At 32.1% G+C, this 26392-nt stretch overlaps 2 protein-coding genes across 2 annotated transcripts; one reads left to right on the top strand and one right to left on the bottom strand.

The window, feature by feature from the left end:
* Positions 1-985: 985 nt before the first annotated feature.
* Positions 986-7285, top strand: LOC136970275 (uncharacterized). Its single transcript, XM_067264697.1, has 5 exons — positions 986-1138; positions 3417-3617; positions 5580-5606; positions 5687-5771; positions 6785-7285. Exons 1-5 carry the CDS (start codon positions 1072-1074, stop codon positions 7212-7214), a joined length of 810 nt encoding a protein of 269 aa, XP_067120798.1. The 5' UTR covers positions 986-1071; the 3' UTR covers positions 7215-7285.
* Positions 7286-7602: 317 nt separating this feature from the next.
* LOC136970191 (complement receptor type 2-like) lies at positions 7603-22588 on the bottom strand. Its single transcript, XM_067264612.1, has 10 exons — positions 22410-22588; positions 22054-22200; positions 21115-21264; positions 20964-21053; positions 14522-14641; positions 12410-12592; positions 12035-12223; positions 11935-11958; positions 11799-11874; positions 7603-7919 (listed from the first exon to the last, which is right to left on the bottom strand). Exons 1-10 carry the CDS (start codon positions 22492-22494, stop codon positions 7631-7633), a joined length of 1353 nt encoding a protein of 450 aa, XP_067120713.1. The 5' UTR covers positions 22495-22588; the 3' UTR covers positions 7603-7630.
* Positions 22589-26392: the final 3804 nt, after the last annotated feature.

Here is a 26392-nt window from a genome sequence, read left to right as displayed (position 1 = left end):
TGACATTGACATTTAACTGACCTTCCGGAAAAATGAGTGACACACGGAAAATGTACCGTATGTCTATGTTCCTTATAATAACTCTTATGTCGACATATTAAATATTAAATTTATACTTTTAATTTCCGCTTCACTTTGCTTAAATAACTTTAAGCATCTTATATATTGACATATCAAATTTACATCATTGCATTTTTATTTACAATGAAATCCTGTTAACATATCCGATTTCTCTGAAACAGAGGCGTAAATATCTAATGCAATTGAATATTAAAAAAGAATTGTAGAATTAATGGGATAAGTCGTAACACGTGGGTAATCAGCCAATGGGAATAATTTCTATCGGAAACTGGTCCCTATTTACATGGCAACCTATGGTCGCGGATTTGTGCCTTACCGCAGGTTGTCAACGTAAAATTTTCAGTGGTTTCTACCTATATAGGAACCACTAGAAAGTCCTCCAGGTGGACACCCCTCTCTTGATAGATCGTTCTTGAGTTGTTTTGCCATATCCCATTGGCCAAACTAAGCCAAACTTCTTTGGGTAATGTATCACAGAATTAAAATCGTATTTCAGGAACATAATCCGAACCCGAGGAAAATATACAGCTCGCTTTACGTTGATATTACAGAAAACCAATTAGGCCATAGAAGCAATGTTTACTTAAAATTGTTTAATAGTAAATCCGAAAAAATATGTATTTAAATTTAATTTAATAAATGTATTTTTCATCTTAATCGTAAAAATTGCAATTAAAACGGGCTTAAAATATTTTTAAAGATGTAATCTACGGAATTATCAAGCAGTTAGAACAGGATATACGGATGCGATAAAATTGCTTCTAATTTTAAATCTAATAAAATTTATTTATTAAATAATTTGTCTCTTTCCTATTTATGGCTACGTAAAATAAACATAAAGGGAAATGATAAAATATCCGTCTCGAAGAGAGAGAGAAAAAAAATCTGATTTCTAAAAAGCAAAAAAAGGAAATGATGTAGATGCAGCATCGCATCATTTCCGTTCTTCTCTAATTTCGTATCTATGTAGAAAGGGAATAATGGCATCGAATGAAATTTCGTGAGATGGAAACTTCAGATTTTCTGTTAATTATTATGTTTGTATTTTATAGTCAAAGTAAGTTTTTTAGTAATAAATATATAAAACGTAAAGTCACATTTAGTAAAATCGCCGAAAGTTTTATGATTAATGTAAATCTCTAATTAAAACTGGTATAAATTTAACTAAATTAATGTTATTTTGTGTTTTTTTATAAACGTTTATTTATTGAAAACGTTTTAAAATTATGACAACGAGCCGTACGAACGTTTATGGCTCGTTGTCATAAACGTCCTGTAAGCTATTTTGAGGTTTGTCCCGTAGGAGAAAATAATAATTATTTAATCTAAGAATATTCGATATAATTAATTATTTTTATTATTTATTCGGTTTCTTCAATAGGAGGGCAAAGAAAGTGCACCATTATTGTCGGCAGGCTGACAGACAAGGACGTTCTAATTATTGATATAGCCTGTGACACGATGTTAATTATAAATGTCTAAGTATAATTAATTACAAAATATATGTACGCTTATAATATTATTTAATTTATTTTTTATGGTAATCGAAAATATTGTTTTTGTAAATGTCTAAATAATTTCTTGATTTAAAAGTATATTTTAGTTTTAATTAGTGTGGTTTCAAGGTTAATTATTGGCAATAAATGCTAAATGCTACAAAATATTTATTAATAAGCAATATTTTATCATTTCTAGTAATATTTTCAACGTTATTTGAGACGTGTTATTTCATAATTGTAAGATTATTTAGTGCAGTGTTAAGCTAAAATTATTAAAGATCTTCGAAATAAATTACTCATGCTTTAAATTATCAAGATGACCTTTTAAGTACGAAGTCGAATATCAATGTCATGGACTAGAACAATCAGGGATACGCGTACCGCTAGGGGTACACATATAAAGGTACCCGTAGGGGTGGGGGTATTTTTTTATGTAATTGTACAGCACTGTATAATTGACCAACATGCGAAATAAAACAGCGAAAATGGAAAATAAAACTTAGGAAAATGGCGTGAGTCAAAAAAAGGTTTGGAATTGCTGGACTAGAATCAAATATGTTAAATAAATTCATACCAATTTTAATGCTTTAATTACTCTTTCAGTCCGAAAATTATTATTATTGTATTTTTAAAATTGAATAAGTTAATCTTAATCGTTATAAGAAATCACATTTTCGTGGTTTTTCTGCACCAAATGGCCTATTCAACGACAGGGGTCAGGTCCACAATGGGGCGCAAGTTGACTCAGATATGTAAGCCTGTCTCAGGGACAGGCTTACATATCTGAGACAAAACTACTCATGAAAAGTTTCTGGAAATTGCTCATCCGAATTTGATTTTGGAGTCCCCAGAGCGGTAGGTGAATATATGAAATAAAAAGAATGATATATTTCAGTCTGTTAATTTTATAATTACCTCTCGCTGTCTTGTATCCTCTTAAAATTGAGGTTATTGCATAGTCGCTTATCCTCCGAAGAGCTGGCCGAAGCTTTTTGCTTGACCATACAAAATTACTCGCAAAGAGCCGGAGGGAAATGCCTTCCGGGAGGTCTTTTAAGGGTAACTGGTCTCTATTTAGGTTGTTAGAGACGTGGAGAAAACCCAGAAAACTCTACGTGGCCAGCCTATCTTGACGAGGCTCTAACCCACAACCGGAATTACCAGTTTAGGGATTTTATAATTATTTTCAATTTTACTTCTTTTAATTAAATGTAACTTATCATTTTTAAAAATCTTTGAAGATTGACTGATGAGTTATGGAAATTTGAACACTTGTCTTAGGTACAATATATCCAAGATTTTTGCGATTTCTCCAGCATTTTCATCTTTCATTACAAGATACTTTACATCGTAGTTTTGTTCAAGGAATAGTGGTGTATGACTACTAGGCCTACCGTTTAATGTTGGGGTCATCAAAATACTTTGCAAATTCTAAGTTTTTGAGTTGTATTTATTAGATAAATAACTTTTGCACCTAAAATTCAATTGAATCATATGAGATTTCCATCAGAAAACACCAAACTTTCATGTGCAGAGTGAATTTTATCGTTTTTTTTCCCACTTTTTTCTTCATTCGTAGGAAACACTGGTTGCTAGTGGTTCGTATAGTTCGCTGGCCGCATAGTGTTTTCCCGCAGTTTCTTTGCGTGTTTAACACAAAAATAGGGCCTTTTAACATAGAAATTCTCAGGAGGCATCTCTGTTTAACAGATTTCCCTCAAGTTACGTTGCCGTATCCGATCAAACGAAAGTAATCCAATTCTGTAAAACTTTTTATAATTTTGATATACGCATAAATGTATAAAAATGCGTAATCTTGAATGTATTTATTTACAGTAAATGCAGAAAATGTAAGTTGCAGCATGAATCTTCCTCCGGTGGAAAATGGAGAATATGAAGTATCGTCCAAACACGATGACAACGTTTCTGTGGGAACAATAATTCATGTCATTTGCAAAATGGGATATTCGTTGAAAGATATCAGGGTTAATTGTTCGGGAAATGGAACCTGGTTTCCTGATCGTATTTATTGTAGAGGTATGAAATTATTTAGTTAAATAACAGGCCTAAGCATACAATAAATGTTTAATTTTTTTTGGGCTGCAATTTGAAAAAATTGTACACCTATAAATTCCCACTTGACCCAATGATAGGCAATATTTTTCACTTGTATTGAAAAAGTAATACAGTAAAACCTATCCTAAACGGAACTTGAATAAAACGGAAACCTGCCTAATCAGGAAAAATTTTTCGAAATAAAGCGATTTTGTATGTTTTTTTTTTTTTAAAAAAATCTATTTAAAACGGAAACCTGTCAAACCGGAAATAATTATTCGATACTGTGCGATTCCGGTTTACGCAGGTTTTACTGCATTTTATTATTAAAATAGGAGAAACATGAAGTTATATATAGTTAGTTTTAACTCGTGGAAAAGTTTCTTCAAAACCAAATTCAAATTTTTACAATCATTTACGTGTATCAGGAATATACTATATTTCCAGTTGAAACCATAGACATTGAAATATCGTTCAATCATGAGTGTAATTAATTGTAATTTTATATTAATATAATAATATATTTGTTGACAGTGATACTTATTAGTTAAAGCATGTTCCAGAATTAACAGTTTTCTCAGTATAACGATCCTTACTTTCGAGTGCTCAATATACTAGAAACCGATAAACGAGCATTTTCTTTTATAATTCCCGATTTACGAGAAGAAATATTCGATAGATATTAATCACAACTATATAGTCAGGTCCCCCAGTGTTTGTACCAACTAAAAACTAATGCTATTCTATTTTTGTACGTTTGTACTAGATTATTCCATAAAACTTTTTGTTTGCACCGTGATAATTTGTGGATTAGAGCAAAATTAATCTACATTATCCTGATCTATATTTATCAGTTTTCTGCGAATTTTTTGGATCCCCGGTGTTTCTATTAAGTAAATAATGATCTAAACCTCGCTCTTCGTTTCTATTGGATTATTCGATATAATATATGAGCATGATATAATGATATATACCCACGGTTGACCAAACTGCGGCTCCCATATACTTCTAGCCCCTTGTTTCGGTTACACAATTTCTTCTTATAAACGCATATATAATATTTTCTATCCTTTCTATTTTCTAAGTTTTTTAATATAAACACGGATCGTAAGTAAGCATAGACTAACTTGCAACTTAACCTCGAACAAGCAACTGAGACCTAGGATACATTCATAAAGTTGACAAAGTAATATGACTGTTTGCATAGTCGATCGTAAAGTACCAGTAAACTAACAGTGATATTTACTATAGGACAGTGATGATTATAGTATCTTAACTATAAACAAAATAAATTATAAATTGAGGACACGGCTTTCTATTAGGCGTTGCAACAGAGGACGTATCTCTCGCGTATGTTGATTTTCTGTTAGGCAACAGCTATTCCTGTCAATGGTAAAATATTTCGTTTATAAGTCTAAATTACACGTTGCTTTTTTTTTCTGATGAAGATAGTAAATATCGCAAAATGTTTTTAGAACGGAACGGAACTCGGAATTACTATTTATTAGAACACATTTTTTATTCCATCATTCTCTTTACATTTTTAAATTAAATGTATAAAATTAAATTTGCGAAGTATATTGTCTCTGGCCGAACCCATAGTGGGATTGTCAAAAAAGTCCTCTTAATACAACTGGATGGAAAAAGTTTTAAAAAATACCACAATGGTTAAGGAAAAGTGTCAACTTAACGTCCGCAGAGCGGACAGAGAAGAAAATAAAAAAATAACTCCAAACAATTTTTAATTCAATGTTTTCATTGTAAAATTGAAAAGAAAATCTGTAGAAAACAGTATATTACCCATTACCTCTGGCATTTGAGTATTGAAATTTTAGTGCCTCCTGACTTAAATTTCGATTACACATCTTTTGATCCTGTCTCTTGAGAGGCGTACAAATGGTTTACCATTGTAACATATTGAAATAAATTTTATTTTTTTTTCAGCTGTTGACAATGAAATATCATACGTGGGTAAGAAAAATTATATTATTGTCAAATTAAAAATGATATAATTTACTTTGTCAATATTTTAAAACTTATTAATTTTTCAGCTATTATATTTGTATGTATTGCTAGCGTTGTCATTGTCGTCATTATATTAATGATAACAGTTATAATACTTCACAGGAAAAGAAGGTAAGGTTTAATTTTATTTAAATTTTATCATATTTTGGTGATGAATTTTATGAATGATGATGATGATAAACGGTCTTATTAACAAGGTTGAGGCCGAAGTTTTAAACGCGAAAACATGAACGTGGACGTTTGGCGCCGCTTTCCTGTAGTCTAGAAGTTCGACAATGGTGTTTGGAAAGTCGGTGGAATCTTGCACGACATTCCAAACACCATTGTCAAACTTCTACGCTTACAGGAAAGCGGCGCCGAACGTCCACGTTCATGTTTTCGCGTTTAAAACTTCGGCCTCAACCTCGCTATTTTATCACATATTGTTAATATTGCTGCCTACTGTAGTGTGGTGTAAATAATTAAGGTGTAGTGACGCTAGACTTTATGTATTAAATGTTGTATGATACCTGTGTTAGAGAAAACTGTTGATTTTGTAATAAATTTAATTTTGTCAAATCTAGAATAAAGCAGTACGACGGGTAATTTGTATTAATTTATTTTCCATATTTATAATAATTTTTATTGCATATAATCATTCTTTGGCATTTAAAGTTTCAAAATACAGATGTATTTTGAAACTGTTTTTAAAACTAGAAACCATCCAAGAAATTTAGAACAACACAAAGCTACGGCACCTTGGTTGAGAAAAGCCTTGCTGTCATATGGCTCACGATGAGCTTGATTTAAAAAAAGAAAACGTCTTAGTGCTTACAGGGGGAAAAGAGTAAAAAGAAAAAAATATACGGTTTATAAGAGAAACAAATTATGAACACAAACGATTTTCACATATAAGAGTAAGCTCTTATTCACGCGTTAATACAGTATTTAAACAAATCTTGTTCCTTATCCCATTTTTTTTTAAAATTTCTGTTTACGTTCAGCTAAACCAAAGCCATGCAAACACTTTACTAATTAAAAATAGTATAAATTAAAAAATCATATTTTGTTCTTTTGGATTTCAATTAAATAATTATATCACTTAAATTATATAATTTATAAAGCTATTTTTAATTTCTATGAAGAAGCAAATGCGAAGAAAGAATACCGAAATGGACAAGAAATCAGCAAGAACGTCGGCAAAAATCGTCATCGGAACTTGTCGAGAGGATATATAAAGAACTAGTAGAAAGCAGAAGAGGTCTTCAATCGTTTCACCAGTTCTCAGCAGCACAGGCTTGGACACGTAAAGAAATGCGTGTTAGTAAAAAATCTCGAAAAAATTCGGATCAGGAGAATTCGGATGATCAGAGGATGAATGAGGAGAGATCAAATACAACTGTAAACAATAATATCACAAGAGATAATTGTGAAAACATGCCAAATAAATATTGTACAAAACAGCATATTTATTACAATTTCAAGGAAAATTTTAGTGGAGGATGTACAAGTAATAATTTATCTCACAACAGGATAAATGTAAAAAAACTTCCTCATACTTATGTAAATGTATAATTTATGTGTTATTCTAACTTATGATTATTATTACTTCTTAAAAATATTAAAGAATCGTTATTATTTTAAGATTTAAAGCTACATATTTATTTTCATATTTAACTATTCTGTCCTCTGGCACTAAGAGGTCCCTTTTCTACTCTCATTATGGCTTACGACAGGCCCGCAACGGGAACAGTCGAGTAGCAACGGACGGGACTCGAAGTATTCAAGAAAAATTCTTGGGGTTGCTCCCCTAATCCGATCATTGGTTTCCCAGATAGGCAAGACTGTTAAGCTGATGGCTTAACAGTTTTGCCCATTCAGCCCAGTTATAATTAAATATAATATAGTTGATATATTTTTATTTACAGTATTATATTAGGTATATACAATAATTAATGAACACTTTTTAAAATTTTACTCAGAAAATTATTTTAATCGGAACCATATAATTCATTGCTTACATTTTTTACATCATCGGATATTTTTAAAGTAGTATCTTCTGTTACATTTCTGTTAATATTCTGTTCTGTATCGATCGGTCCACGATCGAATTGATTATTATTATCGATGTATGTCAATGATTGAAGTCGATCTATTTTCCGATTTGTCATTGGTTTTGGAAGTGGAGGTGGTTCTTCTTTATCCTCACCTTCATACATTTCATCAATTTCGCTGTATATATGTTCTGGTTTAGTTTCTTCTGATGAGCTTCGTTTTTTCCTGGATGATTTTATTTAAAGTATTTAATAATTGTAATTATTTAATTAAATTACATAAATTAAAATTAAAAACTACTGATTTGATATAAACAATGAACTTAATATTGAATATTTTACTAACTTATTATTCTTGCTTTGATGTCTGTCTAACAATACTTAACTTATTTAATAGTTCAAGAAAGGGATTCGGGACATTTTAGCTAGAAAAATAACTCAAGATAAATTTTATTTTGTAAATTCCACGCTAATTTGCATAGTGCTTAAATTCTCGACCTGATGGCCGAGCCGGATAAGCTTCAGACTACCGTTGTGAGGTTTTCGGGATCAATAGCGGATCTAGAAATGTTTAGAGGGAGTTGCAGAAAGGAAATAATATGCCTTACAAATTGTTTACTATCTGAGGTACCCACCCGGCTTTACAGGAAAAACCCTCCAGAACGGAGAGTATTTTTTATGCGCGATCTATCCCGATATATCAGACTTTATTACTCATTATTTGGCCACCCCCTTTCGGGACTTGACCGAACCTATGATGAATATGAATAACGTCCTCTTGGTATCCTCAGAGCGCTTAAACAAAAAGTACTTAAATAAAATGGGATACTAACGACAATAGAAAATGAAGATATAAATTGTATTATTGTTGCCCATACATATTTTTCGGCATTGAGATTTATGTTCATTTTCAGAAAAATTTTTTTCTTTGTAATTCAGTGGGTTGGATTGGATTGTGGAATAAAGCAATGCAACACATGGACGATCTGCCAAGGGGGATGTCTTCCGGAAGGATTTTCTAGGAAAACTGACCACTATTTAAGCACGCAAAGAAAACGTGTAAAACTTCACGCGGTTATTCCATTAGTGAGTTGCAAACTTCGTACAAACTATCGATATTCGATGGTTTTATCAACTCGGCTACTGGTGGACCTGAAAATACAATAGAAATTCGTTATATCCGGCACATACGGGATCAGTGCTGCTGGATTATGAAAAATCTAGATTATCGAACGTTCTTGTATTTTTGAAAAACTCCAAAAGTTATATCGGATACGAGAGTTGCAAACACTGCTGTACATTTTGTACCAGGACAAGCTGTTGTATGCTATGTTTCTTACTCAGTGCCAGATTTAACAATCAGGGGGCCCTGGGCACAAATACGGTGGGGCGCCCCTTTAAGAGTAGGCAAATTTGATGATTTAGAAAATTTACACAATATACTGTACTTTCAATTAGATTTCTTAGATTTCAACTAGGAAGTTGTAAATTTTATTTAAAAATAAGATTATTGTAAACATACATATATTTTATTGTGTAAAACTAATTATTTTAATTTAACTAAAAAATACTTATGTGAAATTTTTTCCAGAAATTTTCCGATGTTTCATAGGTTTTTTCCCGGGTTTGGTTTTCTCTGCCTGTGGCCCTCATGATTAGACTACACTAGGCTGTCGAGGTAATAAAAAAAATTATGTTTAAACGATTTTTTTTAGTTTTGTGGGGGCCCAGGGCACAGGCCCCAAATGCCCTTATGTAAATCCGGCTTACTAAACGTGTTCTTACTAAAACACTACCAGAGCAAACTAAGGAAAGACATCTGAATTTTTGAGCAACCCTAAACTCAGCGCCGCCTGGTCACACATATATCAATAACATTACGAAATTCGTTTATTTTTATTTAAAATTTAAATTAACGTTTCTTTTTCTGTTATGAAATGTTCAACATCAAATACAGAAGAACAACAACGGTCCTAGCCTCAAGACAATTATGAACAAAGTGGGGAAAGATAAGGCTATTATTTAGCTCAAGAAACCAGAAAATATTATTCCTGGCAGAAGCCATCTATTAATATAATAAGATTAGCAATACACGCAACATTTTCACATTAAAACTTGCAATTGTATGGTAATATATCATTCCTTGTCTGCTGCAAGCATAATTTTCTCCAACATTTTGTAAAAGAAAAAGAAATGTTTAAATTACACAATTTGTTTATTTTATTTTGATTTAAAATTTAAATCACAGTTGAAATGCAATTGTTCAGTTTCGAAATTTAACTGAAGGACCTTTTCTTGCCTTAAAGTGAAAATACTTTTAATTAAAGAATCTCTTCGTATAATGTATAATGTGAAATTATTCTTTTTGATGTAATGCATATGTAATACAGTATATACATATACTGTATAAAAATTGATTGAAAAACCCAGCAGAAAATCGATTTTAATAATGATTTGTGTACTGTACGGTACATATAATACTTGAATGCGTAAATTCAAAAGAGAATAAATCCATGTAACAATGTTTTGAAAAAAAACTCTTTGTCTTCGACAATTTTAAATAAATTCAAGCTATTGATGAATCATTTTTGCTTGTCTTCCTTACAGTACTTACTAAATGAATAGTTTTGAGATTAACCAATTTATGTACAGCGTGAGGGAAAGTTCATTGACATATCCCATTTCGAAACGCTTCTAATTCCATAGACACTGCTACTGGGCATTTTTAGTAAGATTTTCATATCATATCCGTGGATATGAAAATCTTAGGATGGCGTCATAGAACTCTATAAGCGCAGGATCCACAAGATACACTGCTTTTAATGTTTTTAAGAAACTTTTTTCTTTTTGATACGGAGCTTATCTTTGTAAACAGGAGTATGCAGGTAAATTGTGATTCTTCCGTGCCTTAAAAAATTGAAGAAAGCGCTATGTATTAATTCCCATATAACATTCACTCCTCTGTGATGAAGGAACTCTCGAACAGTTTGTAATGAGAGATGGAAAAGTCTTGATTTCCTTTCCCCACAACTCGATGAAAAAACAATTTTTTTTTTTTTTAAATTTCGGTTATCATTCCTTTACATACAAACTAGCAGCTGTTTCTACTCTTTTAATTACACAATGATTCGCTTTCCTTACAGCCTATATCATCTGCACATGTTCTTTCGGAATGGAAATTCGATTAGCTTTTTTTGTTTGTCTTTCATTTATTCCGAAATTTATATTACAGGGAATATAAAAATGGATTCGGACTAGAAAGCACTGGCACAATCACTGAAATCCTTCGCTATTAGTCAAGGTAAGCTGCAGAGGAGAAAATACATTTTTTTCTATTTTGTCAACTATATGCGTCAGAAAACAGATGCAGCTTATTCACTTTGAGTGGAACATTCTCTTTAATGTAGTCGAAAAGAAAAATGCACATCTGAATTGACTATTTCTTTTCGATGTCTTCAGGTTATACATAAAATTTGGCACAATGTCTTTCAAGCTGTGAATGCAGAATACAATGACCAAAAACTGCTATAAATAAAATATTTATTGCACTGGAATATGTGATAATGGTTTAAAACTTTCAAAATGTTCTAAAGGTCAAGGGCTTAACCGTTTTGCAACTAAACGAAAACGACAATCGCCATTTCCTGATAACTTTACACGTGTTATTAAATCGTTTTGTAGCTCACAGTAAAAACAAAATGAATCCGACATTTTCTCAGTATGATGACTTATCCTGTTTTGAATCTCACGTATTCAATTATTCTTCAGACGTATACTGTATTACCATTCGGGTTTTTAGCGCATCATGTGTCCAAACAAATTTCGATTCACAAAATACTAGCATTCCGGATTATCACAGGAGAATTTTCGATTATTGCATACCAGATTAACAAATTTCTACTATAAAAGACAAGAATTTAAACTACATACACTACTAAATTAACGAAGATAATCAGTAACAATTAACAAGTAAGATTCTTTTTGTATTATTTCCACAATAGTCTGTGTTGACACAATTATAAAATAAAAAATTCTGAAAACTTAAATATAACTGTAAGTAAATTATTTAAAATTAGTTAAATTATATTTAAAAAAACTTTCTGACCTGTTTTTAAATATGACGAACAATCCGATCAGCAATACAATTAGCAAAGTTATGACAGCAATCACAACTGTAAAAACTAACCAAAATATTCTATTTAATCTGGTATTAACATTTGATTAATTTATTATTTACATACCTAAATATAGTGGAAATTTCCATTCTGAAAAAAATAAAAAATTGTTTTCATAAATGCCATTTTTTTATTTTAAATAATATAGAATCGTTATATCGTATACCTAGACAAGCTGCATGAGTATGGGACCATTCTCCATTCTTAAGACATTTAATACTTCCCGTCGCATTTAGTTTATAACCAGAATCGCAAATAAGATGAATTTCGTCCTCAAGCGAGTAATTTCTACTTTGATTCCAATTTTCCCACATACCATTTAATACTTTCATTGGAGAATTTTTGCACTGGATTTCTTTATTAAAATTCAATAAAGATAATTAAAAATGAAATAAAATTTCATTTTTAATTATCTTTCACTTTAAATGAAATAAAATTTCATTTTTAATTATCTAATTATCTATTATCTTTTATTTTTAATTATTTTTATTAATTAATGAAATAAAATTTCACATAAAAACTGTCCGAATGGTTCACTTACGTTGACATTGAGGTATTTGAGTCGATAGATTTGTCACTCCACAATAAAGATATCGATATCCATTCATTTGAAAGCCCTCATTGCAGTTAAATAACACGTGTTCTCCATAGTTTATCGAATTAACATTTGAAGGAGAAATATATCCATTTGGTAGATTTATTGATGCAATGGGACATTTTTCGTCTATTGATTAAAATAACACATGTATCAATTTTAATTTTATGTATTTTAAATATCAATTATAGTTAATTCGGAAAACATAAATCCCGTTATTGACATATCCAAAAATCCCATTTAATTCTTAAATATAATTTTAAAACAACAGACATTTTATCCATATTTATAGACATTTTAACATAAATTTTCAATTTTTAAGCAAGTTTATAGCTTTCTAAAGGCTAACATATTGAAAATTTATGAAAAATTTCTTTGAAGATGATTTCAAGTTTTCTTGACTTCTATTTTAAGAATTTTAAAGTCAAGCAACACTGTTGGTTTGCAGTGAAATGCTACTCTGTTTCTCATTCTTGAAACATCACGCAATCTATTAACGATGATTAAATAATTAAATGACGATGGATAAAAACCACAAACGCTAAAATTTGTTTAACAAAGCTCTCTCTAACCACAAAAGGTAACTACAAGATTGTTATTTGACTCAATACCGGATACTGAGGAGGTTAAAGTGTTTCCACCTTCCATTCCACTTTGCTCTGAAGTGAAGATAACTACAAGTAGATTGCCAAATCCTGACTGGGAAGACTACATCCACTCCTCTCCGGATTCACTTCTTGGATTTTCTCCACTGCCAAGAGGGGCAAGCAAGTGAATAGGAGAGATGCTCCTCCGTGCAATTCACGCAACAGGAATCAGCACTACATATGGTACTTTCATGGCCTGGAAGACCATATCTGGCACAAAAACTGTGCCAAGGCAAAATATTTTTGAATGGCCAAACCATTGGCAGTGATAGCAGAGCAGCAGATTTAGTATTTAAAGACGTTTATCCAGCATCATTCATCATTGTAGGTATCCAGCAATAAAAAAAAGACAATTCAGATGTATTAAATGTTAAAATTACGTTTTTCGTGCCAATTTGTTGCCTGCCTCGGCAAACGTTAATACGATAAACTGCCATAACACCTTGAATAGGCAGTCCGTCAAGGATGGAAGTTAACTCTGACTCGGAGAGAAGATAGTTTTCTAATATCATGAGAAAAGTCGAGGATGGCGTGTGGAGAAACAGTAATTGGGATATCACCTAACGTCTTCGTTGTCAGGAATTTCTCAGATTGCTTCATCGATGAGTTTCTACAAGTAGATCACCAGATCTTAATTTTTGAATTTTGTGAGTTGTCATTCACAGATTATCAACTTTTGTATTAGAAAAGGAGATAGAGTCCCAACAAAGTTCGGTATTTCAGTGCAAAATCAAAAAAACAAGGCTTTGCAGGTCTAGGAAGATCAGTATTAGTAGTAAATGATTCCATGTGTAAAGGAATAAATTTCAGCTCTCATTGATCCCATCCACCTCCGAGCCCAACAAGGGAATGCCGTATACCATAAGCATCACCTACTGATGCACCAGGGTATCCCAGGAACTATACCCTCACAATGTAGCCTCGCAGAAGACTAATCTGTCTTGTCTACACCGATCAGTTGAGTTCAAGCTGAGGTCTCAAAGGACTCAGCCGATTGATTCGAATGAAGCTTGGTTCGAGCCACCCATTTATCTGAAGCAGGACCAAAGTAGTGTGTTGGGGACCTTATGTTGCCAAAACCTCCTTTTTCAGCTTACAGGTATCCACACATAGCAAACGCGTGGGGTGGCGAATTCCACAACAATGGCAACACTACATTTGGCTCAGGCCGTGGGAGTACCACTTTCCAAACAACTGCCTAAGCAATTAATTAAAAAATGTCTAGAATGTAACCAATGATATAATATAATTCCATTTTATAGTATCACTTCTTTCATACAAGATAAAGCATGAAAATCAGTTGGTTTTATATAATATTTCTTATTACAGATTTACTCTTCAACACAAAATATAGAAAAGAAAAACATTTGATGAAAAAAAGAAAAGAAAAACAATAATTTTAAACACTTACTTGACTTTGAATAAATATAAATTTCACATACTTCAAATTCATGCCACAAATTTTTACTTAGGAAAAATTTAATATTCCCTGTCATGTCGTTTTTAAATTCGTACGTAAATTGTGTAACCCCTGAAATAATTGAAATATGAAATAAGTTTTAATTATAGTCGAAAAATTTATTATTACATCAATTATACTTCAATTATCAATTAGCTTCATAGTACTACATAACATGGAAATATAACTATAAAATAGACCCATTGATAAAAGTAGTTACTGACCTAGATACAATTGTTTGATTACTGCAAACTTGGCGTACAGCTATGCGATATTTAGGTATACCTACGTGTGATTATAGTTGTAGTCTTATTGCGCGTTAATAATCCCACCAAAGTGTCTTAAAATCACTCCCCTATTACCCTACAAAAAGGCTTGCACAGGTTCATTGTGTTCACAATTTTCAGTATATCTGTTGTTTTGAGATCTTCGAACGTCAGGCATATCTGTACAATACACTCAAAAACTTTATGTCCACTGACAGGATTCGATAACTTCTGCGTCATCATCTGAGAAAGCCAGGATAAAATTCCCGGGGTTTTACGACCGGGTTCGTTTTAGATTTTCCAGTGCAGCAGGGTGCCACCTGAACTTTTTGACTATGCACAAATCTTGCTTCTATTTGGGAACAGACAACTGCCGTGTTGAAGAATAGAAGACATCTGGTGAACGCTTCAATTTTGCCATTAATGTTGAGTCACACACTGCTTCTACTGTTAGTATGCTGGGAAGTCATCTCGTATGATAGTTAATCACTTCTATTAATAGTGCAAGAAACATTGTCGACACAACAGTATATTCAAGAAATCCCGACCCTCATGTTTCCTTTCTTGACAAAGCTTCAAATAGTCATTTTTCAGCAAGATGTACCCAGAAATGTTTGTTATGTTACCACATTTCATTGACCTGACCAATCTCCAGACTTGTTGCACATTAAGCATTTGTGGGATCAGATGGGATGCTGACTTTGATCATCAACGAATGTGATAGATCTGAAGTGCTGGTTGCAATTACTGTGGACGATCTATTGTAGGATAGCACACAGTGCTTATAGGTCTCCAGATTGCATTTCCGCGTGCATGCAGGGAAGAGGTCCTACAAAGTTTGGTTTATTCGTAAACAGCAACTTTACCCATGAATGATCTGTCAAGAGGATACCTTCCAAGAGGCCATTTATGGGAAACTGGTCTCTACTTAGGTATTACTAACGTGAAGAAGTCCAGAAGACTTCACATGGCCAGCCCATTGGCAAGGCCAACCCACAACCAACAGAACAGTGTTCAGTAGTTTTATCGAATCGGCCACTGCTTGGCCGGTTCTACAAGGTAAGAAAGGATTTTCTAAATTATATCCTTGTTTCACAGGAAATTGTTCCTTTACTATGATAATGTAATCACTTTTCACCATCGTCATTAGGGGCCGTCCATAAATTACGTAAGGGCTATTTCGGTCATTCTAGACTCCCACCTACCCCTGTGTAAGAAACCGTAATATTATCTTTGATCCCCCTTCCCCTTCCCTATCTTACGTAATATTTAGGCATACTTTTATAGAAAGATTTTAACAAAAAAATTTTTTGTATGAAACCCTAAAAGGTTTAGGCCCAAAATATATAATTATTAAGTAGTTAATTAATATGTACTATTATTTATAAAAGACTATGTGAACAAATTTAAAAATATAAAAATTTAATAAATTCGAATGAACAATTTATTTTAAGAACTTTATTTTTTAATTATTAACAATCTTTTTATTATTATCATCATTATTCAACGTCATAATATTCATTTTTATATTAATTTTAATTTTCACAAAAGGACGCAAAAACTTTGACAGATCGACTAGCTAGTGCACTTGTAAACAGAAACTTCATACAAAATAAAACAAGAGAGAATAGAGACAAACCACATCCGTTACTATATTGATTACATCTTGGCTAAGGCCAAGAAAATAAACTACATGCTAATAAAATGTGTTCGGTGTATACCTGGGACTAATTATAAAGCTTGTGAAACTCTATATAATGAGGCAATACAACCAATGCTACTTTATGTGGCTCTAGCTGAGATCATGTATGTAACTAGTAAAAATTCAGTCGCAAGTAAATTAATTAAATTACTTTTCAAAGACAGTTTGCCATCGGAATTTCAAAGTACTACAGAACTGTTTCTACTTATGTCTCTCTGATACTAGTAGAGCTCCTTCCTTTGCCACAATGTATCGTAGAAAGATTCTAAACTACTACGTCAGAACTACAAACATGGAGGATGTAGATGACACCAAATGTACCCTGGGGATAACCTTGTTTACAGGGTGATGATCAGAGATAGTAGGGTAATTGCAGTATGGTAGCATTCGAACAGCCGTAGATAGGAGTAGAGACTGTTGTTGAGCCTTGAACAACGGTCTCTACTATCTACGGCTGTTCATATGCTACCACATTGCAATTACCCTACTATCTCTGATCATCACCCTGTAAACAAGGTTATCCCCAGGGTACATTTGGTGTCATCTGCATCCTCCATGGATAACCATGCAGACATTAAAATCTACACAGACATATCTACATCTGTGTAGATATTAAGCTCCCTTCATGTCGGCTCAAGTATCTGTACATTCCTTCAAACTGGCATATTTTGCCCAAAATATGTTAGAAGATACAGATACCCCCACATACATCTATCTATCTATCAAACTGAAGATGCAGTCTACCAAGCTGTTCAGTGGGCCACTTCACTATCAAACAAAACTCTGTCTATCAACATTTACAGTGATTCTATTAAATCCCAATTGCAATAGCAATAAAATCACATATATCCAGCACCATATTAAAAATCTTATAAATAAGATAAGTTTTATATTTGTTTCTGGCCATAGTGGCATACTAAGAAATGAAAAAGCCGACTTTGAGGCTAAGTCAGCTGCAAAGGACACTGACTGGACTACACTCACATCCGTCTCTCACGTAGCAGCCTTAATAATTATATTCGTGACAACACTATGCAAAAGTGGAATCAACAATGGTTGAGCAGTAAAACTGGCAGAATAACAAGACTTTATTTTCCTACTGTTAAATGCACGTTCCACCACCATTTAAAAATTTCAGGTTTGCTACTGCTCAACTTCTTACTAATCATGGTAATTTTAGAAGCTACATGGCGATGTATAACCGGGCAAAAACTGCCTCTTGCTTTTACTTTACAGAAAAACTGGACACCGTCGACCATATAATCAATCATTATCCAATTTACGATCAAGACAGACTTATTCTGAAATTAAAAATCTTTACGCTTAGTTTCAGGTGGCCGTATCCACTCAACATGCTTGTTCAGAAGCCACTGTTTGATGCTTTTTACAATTATCTTCAAAATATATGGAAGAAAAGACTATTTAAAATTTATAATTTCTAGTTTTACATTTTAGTTTTCACTAAAAGCCGAATACTAATTTTATGTTTACTTTGTATCATGTATTTTGGTTTACATATTCTTAGTGTTATACACCCATAGGAGTGGTGCACTTATTCTAATAAAAAAAAGAGAGAGAGATTTTTTATCATGGAAGAATGACCTTTCTTCCATGATAAAAAATGTGTAAAGCATGAGTCTGCTAGTGTTATTATTGTACCATGTCACAGGAGATGGCGTTAGTACAACGAGCATTCTTAATATAAACCATCAAATTAAAGCTAAATTCAAAATTTCATCACTCAACGAGATTAAAAAATAAAAATAAGAATATTACGTAAAACAAGATTTATTACCCCCTACCCCTGAGTAAGAAATCATAAGAAATCTTTGACTCCCACCCACCCCAAAATACCTTACGTAATTTATGGACGGCCCCTTACATTCGCATTAACAAAGTCTCCTTGGTGTGTAATTTTTTTGTCAATAAGTGTATATCAATTAACGAATATACAAGTACGGTATATTGTTAATTAAAATTTTAAGAGATAAATTATATTTTAATTTATTACAAAGTTCAAATAAGTGAAATAACAAAGCAATTTTATATTAATATATTAGCTGTCTGTATATTAAAACATTGTTTAATATCTGCCTACCAAGAGGACTTTTTATGAGAAACTGTTCTCTATTTAGATGTTAGACACCTGCAGAAAACTCGGAATACTCCATATAGCTGTCCATGGTGAGGCACGAACCCATGTTCAACCAGTATTTACAGGTTTTATCCATTCGACAGCCGATGGGCGATTAATTCAAGATTTTCAGCGATGAAAATATTGACAAATAATTTTCTAATCCCTGTCCTAAAATTCACAGCAGGTTCAAAGGTCGTATAAGTTTCCAGCAAAATTAAAAATTACGGTTTGAGCAAATGCAATGAGGCTTTTCAAGAACTATTCTTTTAGCATAAACCAGGGGTTCTCAAAGTGGGCGATACCGCCCCCCTGTGGGCGGTGAGTAAATCTAGGGGGCGCTGGAGGCAGGGTACTGAACGGTGACCAAAGGCAAAAGTTGGGGTCACTGATGGGCGTTGGGTATAACTTTATGGAACAAAAGGGGCGGTGGATCGGAAAAGTTTGAGAACCAATGGCCTGGCCAACCCGCGGCCCGCGGGCCGCATGTGGCCCTTTACGTTAAATTGTGTGGCCCGCTAAGCGATATTATATATTTATTAAAACTTGTTTGCCGTTATGTGTATACCAAAACAATTAATTAAATAAATGAAAATTTGCTTGTGTAATTATAATGCACGAGTGCGAGTACGAACTCTTGGTATAACAATAAAATCTTACTCATTTTGTAGTTGTTTTACTTTTTGAAAAGCATGTTTGCCTAAATTGTGGCCCACCGTAACTTTACGCATGATCAAAGTGGCCCGCGAAACAATTTGGGTTGGCCAGGCCTGGCATAAACGGTTAATGACTATTTTTTGTTGTTCTTATCTTCAACAGTCAATAGCTGGTCGACCAGCGAGATTGCTACACTCAAATTAGAGAATTACTGAGCAGCATATTCACTTTAACAGTCGGGATAGCACTATATCGTTACCCCCTCCAAGGTTACATGAAAATCTAGGGTATCGATATTTCGTTACGTATTTTAAATTCGATTGTTATTAAATAAACAGCTCGTAGATATCAGCACATGACATTTTTCTCCATCCTGTGTTTTACATATTATCATCCTGATGGTATTCAATTTTTCTTTTATAAAACTATTAATGTTATAAATCACTTTTTTTAGCATTTACTCGTTATGCCTTTTTTGCTTACTGTGTGATGTGATCCCCAATCTGAACATGAAGAACTTGAAGACGGTGGATAGTGTGTTCGATGGCTGATCTCTGATTCTTGTTACATGCAATATGAAACTGTCTTTCGAGACTGCCAAACTTTCAAAATGTCTTTGATAAACATGTTTCAATCATCTTCAAAAGAAAAAGCTGCAATGGAGTAAGATCAAAGAGCTCCATTTTCATTGCTTGCAGCGCTAAACACAAAGCGGTGTTGTGTCTGCTGAATATACTCAATATAGATGCACCTTTAGATAAAATATTATCTTTAATACAAGTTTCATTTATTTTCAGATATTTCCCTTGTGGTTACATACTCTGTCAACACAAGTGAATAAGCTTCAGACGTTACTGTGGATAGGCAAAAAGACATGTCTGATATGAAAGTAGGGTAGTACAGTCGTAGCGTTTTTTTTAATTGTTAATGTTATGAACAATTTCCTCATGCGCTCATGTTTGTTACATTTCAAATATAACAACATCACCACGTATGAAAATTAATATTTCCAAGCCTTTCTCACATATGGGGAAATGGGTTGAGGACGTTGGGCTTCCGTTGGGGGCGTTGGATATAAGTTTATAGAAGCAAGGGGTGACTCAAAAGAATTTGGGAATCACTTTACGATTACAGCAGTATGTCCTCCAGATAAGCTAACTATAGCAGTTTAAGATTTATTTTACGTTCATTGTTATGTTTTAAATTTTGTATACTTTGTAACTTTATCATTTGCATACTAATTTATAGTTTCTCTTATAATCTTTTGTATTTATTAACGTTATTTAAAGGTCCTTAAAATCACGGCAAGAAGTATATCTTCACCCCTATTAGTTCTGTTGAATTGAGGTTAAACTGTAACTTGCGAGTATGTCTTAGATGATTTAAACGTAGCATCTTCAATGCGATTAAGGTACCCCTCGGGAAGACTTTCTACGCAAAATTGGCCCTCTTTAAAGGTTAGACGTGAAGAAAACCCAGATAACTCCACTCGACCAGCCCGTTAGTGAGGCGCAAATCTGCGACTAACTACCACATCGTAAAGATGCTAGTTTATGCAGTTCGTTGCTTTCGGAAATGAACAAATAAACAAACAATATCCTCGAAAACAAGAGAGAAAAAAATAGTCTTACTTACTACGATCACAACTAGTCTTACGTCGTTCTTTATATCTATTGTTGTTAATAATTAGAGACACGATAGGACATCCTACATTGCTTTGATATGCTGGAATACAATATAATTATTAATAAAATGATTATAAAAATATAATCTTTAAAAAAATTACCTTTAAATTCTATTCTAATAGCGGAAAAAGATTTTTCGAATAATTTAATCTCCCAAGGTCCTTCCGTACCGGCTCCTATGCATTTATTACTGTTTAAACTTTTCGTTTTATCATGATCATCTTTCCATATCTCCGCAGAAATTGAGTTAGCTGAATTAAAGTAAATTACATATTATAAGGATAAATATCAGAAATACCAAAGATTAAAGAAAGTCGTATATCAACTGATGACATTCGCTCAGGCAATTGGAGTATACTTTGACTATTCCATGTAAAATTCAGGAAGTAAGCATTTTCAGTCCACAGAGAAAATTAAAGTAGAGAAGCAAAAGGATTCGAGACTACATGAAGATATGAGTATAAAAATGTTTCTTGAAGTGAAAAAAATGACATATGTAATGTACGTAATAAATACAGCTGTATTTGATTGTGTATATTAAGTGAAGATTAGACGAACGTAGCGATAACTGGAAATATGTCTGCACAATAAGCAGGATTGCAGGTTTGTGTCCCACTCCATGCTGATCTTTTCGTCCACGCCGATATATAATTATTATATTTAACAAGAGATGGCGGTCTGTCTTCTGCCAAATTGCTTAGCCTTATTAGTTATAGCCCGATTGAATCCGGCTGTTGGTTTGGTATTTGGAATAACAACGGTATAAAGATAATATTTTGAAGAAGTAAAAATAATTAAATTATAACAAGTCACCAAAAACCACACACGCATTAAAATTCTATTGGCCTTCCTCGTGATGTTGGAACGTAATAGTTTACTGTAGTTTTTAATCATAGAGGATTTTCAAACATTCTTATGAGGGTTATTAAAGCAAGATCATTTTAGTTATATAGCGTTTAGATGATTATTTATATTAAATTAATGTGAAATTTGTATGATTGGAGCAGTTTTTTCCCCTTTTATTAACGTAAACAACTCACCACAATACGGCACTTCACCTTTCCAACTTCCATCTTCTTGGCATATTAACGTTTCATTTCCAAATAAGTAATAATTTCCATAAGAACATTTGTATTTATTTTCGGTTAAGTTAAAAATGCCATCCTTGACTGTAATCGGTGGACATCCTAAAAATAATTGTATTTGTGTATTTTACAATGATTATATCAATTACTATCTTTAAGTGACATAAAATTATGAGAATGCTTCGAAAAAACTCATTAAAGCTTAAATGGAAAAGTTTTGTTAAATTATAATTAAAATCTCCAACAAAAAATATTTAAGTTTAAAAAACGCTATTTTTTTATAAACTTGTATATTTACATAGATTACTCACTTGAATTATAATTCTGTACTCTTTTACAGATGAAAATTAAGGTTAATCCTGTATATGTCAATTGATAGATAATTTTCTTCCACATTACCAGGAGAGACTACACGTGTGTGTGTATGTCTGTACAAAAAATTAAAACAACGTAATTAAATTTAAAGGTGACAGCTTCTCATACATCCTTACACTTTCCCATGAAAATGTATGACTTCATTCATTCTTCCGGAAAAAGAGATGATGATGTATCCGGCGAGATAGGTTATAATTGAATATACTACATAAACTTAGAATTTTTTTATTATTTATTAATATTATACAAAATAAGAGTTAAGAAAATCAATGAAATCTGTATGACTAAATTACTGTTTACAGTTAAACCTGTAAACAACAATCGTATAGGAAACATTGAAACTGGCCTTTGTTCGGATATTATATTGTACGAATTTATACAAAAATGAAAAAAATTTTATGAAAAAATGTCCTTTGTTTATAGGTGGTCGTAATTGGAGGTTCGCTTTTTATGGATATATAATAATAAATTATTAAGAAAATGAGATAAATCATTTCTTAGTATTGACAAGACGTAATATCTAGGAATACATCTACTTTCACAACGCAATGATAATTTGTTTTAAAACGTTAAATACATTTCTAAATAAAAAAAAAATCCCTTAAAAGGAAAATCACGTGATAATACAGATTGATCCAAAAGTTAATTAACCGTGTGTTTTGCTAGATTTGCTGTGTGTTCAGTAATTCGCTAATAAGTAACAAGTGCCGTAATTAGTGTATTGAGTAAGCACGATCTCATTTTAACCAATCCTTATAAACTTTGTACTTAATAAAGTATTCGAATGAGGTAAAGAAAGAGAGAAAATAACGTAGGAAACTGCTAAAGATTGCAGTAGGAAACAAAAGAAGCCTGCCGAGACAGAAATGTAAAGGAATCTTATAAACGTCGTTAAATGTAGCCACTACTTCTGGGAAATGGACGTGAAAATATGTACATATGAATAAAACAAAGCTTTGGTCTTTACAGTGGTTAACTGACTTTTGGGCACCCAGTATCTACGCGATTTTTTTCGTTGACGCACTCGATACTAACGTTAATGTTTATGGATAAATGGTCAATGGATAAATACGGAATAGCCGAAAGTCAGTTAAACTTTGTAAACACCTATAGATATAAGTGTTATCATAATTAATGAAACGGATAAAAAATTAATTTAATAATTAGGCCTAAACATTTTTAAATTACTTTTTATAAATTTAAACAAAATATTTCTACTTAAATTAATTAACTGTCTGTAGATCATGTTCATATAATTATGTTTACAAATTAATTTTAAATCGAATATTTTACTTTATATTATATTTAAATCAGAAAAATGACATAATACATCCTTCGGTATTACAGGAATTGAATACTTATCTATAACAGATTCCTGTTGAAAAAAAAAAAAAATAATAATACAAAATTCAATTCAGTTTATTGATTTAAAATTAATTCCTTGCAATGGGGGAAACATATTTAAGTATTACAGGTTATAGGGGAAACTTGCTTAATTCGTACTTGCGCCTAATTCGTACTTAGCTTATATCTCGACTCCGGTAATAGCTATTAGTGCCTTTAGTGACAAAAAAAGTAAATAACAGTCGGCCATATTACCATCTGACAGACAACACGCTGTTACGCCGCTTCCGACAAAAATATTGAAAAGGTAAGTTTTTTCAACTTTTTCTGTAATATTTTTGCACATTTCGTAAGAACGTTCTTCAAATTGGATCGTGTATAAGTTTTTTAACTATCTGTGATGTATTAATGCGTATTTTTGTGATTTCACCTGATGTGATGATATATGAGTATTTGTTGTCAAATTTTTTGGAGGCAAATGTAAAACTCGTTCGACTCTTGCGCCTATTTCGTACTCCAGGCAAGTTCTTAAAACGTACCGGTACGATTTAGGAAAACCATTTTAGATAAATGTCACAATAGGCCTATACATATATAAACATAACATAAATTAATAAAGATATAATCGTTATTAGCATTTATAATTTTTCTAAACTAATCTCTAGCCTCAAAATTAAGCTTTATGCCATTTTATAATAATTAATTATATAAAAAAACTTTTAAAATCAAAATCTAATAACAGATGACGACACACGCAAATTTAAGTTTGGCCGGAAAAGTTATGTAATTCGTTTCTGGATTTTTTTCATTGTTTTATTTTATGAGTTTCTCCACAGTGTATAAAACTTTATCACGTTTAAATATATAAATGGCATATCTTCATTAATATAACTTGTATTTTTAGGTTAAAACCTTTTCTGGCTAAACAGTATGATGTATGTAACGGAGAGGTATCAAATATAAGTTTAAGAGATTTCTTAAAACACTTTTAAGGTATCTAAACCACATTTTACATGTTCGAAGTTTAGGAGCATCTTTCTCATATACAGTACGAAATTTTATTTCTGTTAGTACGACATTATATCCTTTCCAAAATAAGCCTTTTCCATTTAGACTTGATTTTATTCAAACGAAATGTGAAGTGAAAAGTTTAAACTAAACTTCTTAACAAAAACTACACTTGTGTCCGATCTGGCGGCCATGTTTAAGATGCTGAAGTTAACGATATGCGACCAATTAACGCAATTTTCATTTATTTTACAGTATTTACGTATTTTATTTATTGTTCTTGTGTTTTAATTTATTATTATTACATGTAATAGTGTTTTAAGTTTATCGAAATGGGTAATTTTAGGGTTTGGGAATTGATTAATTCACTTCCCATTACTTCTAATGGGAAAAGGCTAGCAAATAACATTTTTACGTTATACTGTATGTTTTCACCATAAGTATCACCTATTTCATGTGTGAATGTCATAATGGAGAAGACGTATTTCTCCCTACTCAAAACTGATATATAACTATAGAAATTTTTGAGATGCATTTTACTTATATATATTGCATTTTTTTAACATCAACTCGACGATTCTATTATTCAGTGAACAGTGTTCAATAAAATAATTGAAGAGATAGACAATATTCAAATTTTATTACTACATTGTTTGCAGTTTGCAATAAAGTAAGTTCTCCTTTTAATATTTTATTTATTGTTGTTGTGTTGTTCAAAAGTAATATCTTAATTAATATAATAAAAATTTATTTTTTATTTAGACCATGTTAATGCCTGGAAAATAACTTAGCGGTTCCCAGAATCGAAAAAGTAAACTAAAGCAAGAAAAAGAAGTTCAGAAATCTAGAATAATAATGGAATCATATTTAGTAAAAAAATCGAAAAAAAAAACCAGAAGATAAGAAGGATGAACTACTGTAAAATCAGAGTCAGAATCACATTTAGGTTGTAGGGGAAATACGTACAAAATGACATATGGTTTTACTTTTGGTTCATAACTCTTTATTGGTAAATCACAGCACTGTCATATTCTACACCAATCATCTTTGGTTCTTGCCTATGAAATATAATAAACATTTATAATATAAAAATAATAGAAAAAAATATTGTTAGTTTAATTGAGATCAGCCAAAATTCATTTTGTCCATATGCTATGGACAAAATGGCATATTACGTAAGGACAAAATGACATACACGTAAAAACTATAAAATTACTGACAAAGTTCACAAATGAAACGCTTGATTCTTTTAGAAACGTCAGCGCAAGAAGCATAAACCCAACGCAAACAATTTAAGCACCGTAACCAGTCTTCTCCAGGCTTAGATCGGAGAAAAAGATTATTGCAACATATGCAAGGACAGTCATCATCATCTTGAGAGTTTTCAGGAAAATTTTCTTCTTCACTGTCTTCTTCAAGTAACGTTTTAGTAACGTTTCGTCTTTTTTTCTGTGGCGGAGCTTTGGGCTCATTTTTGATTTAATTGCCTTCATATTAGGAGTAGAAGTTAAAGCTAAACAGGTTTGTCGAGTCTTTGGCTTACGTTTTTCTTGACCACTTATAAAAC

This window comes from Centruroides vittatus, unplaced genomic scaffold (genome assembly GCF_030686945.1).
Source record: "Centruroides vittatus isolate TY-2023 unplaced genomic scaffold, ASM3068694v2 contig_19, whole genome shotgun sequence".
Classification (NCBI taxonomy): domain Eukaryota; kingdom Metazoa; phylum Arthropoda; class Arachnida; order Scorpiones; family Buthidae; genus Centruroides; species Centruroides vittatus.
This window is presented reverse-complemented; position numbering and strand designations above follow the sequence as displayed.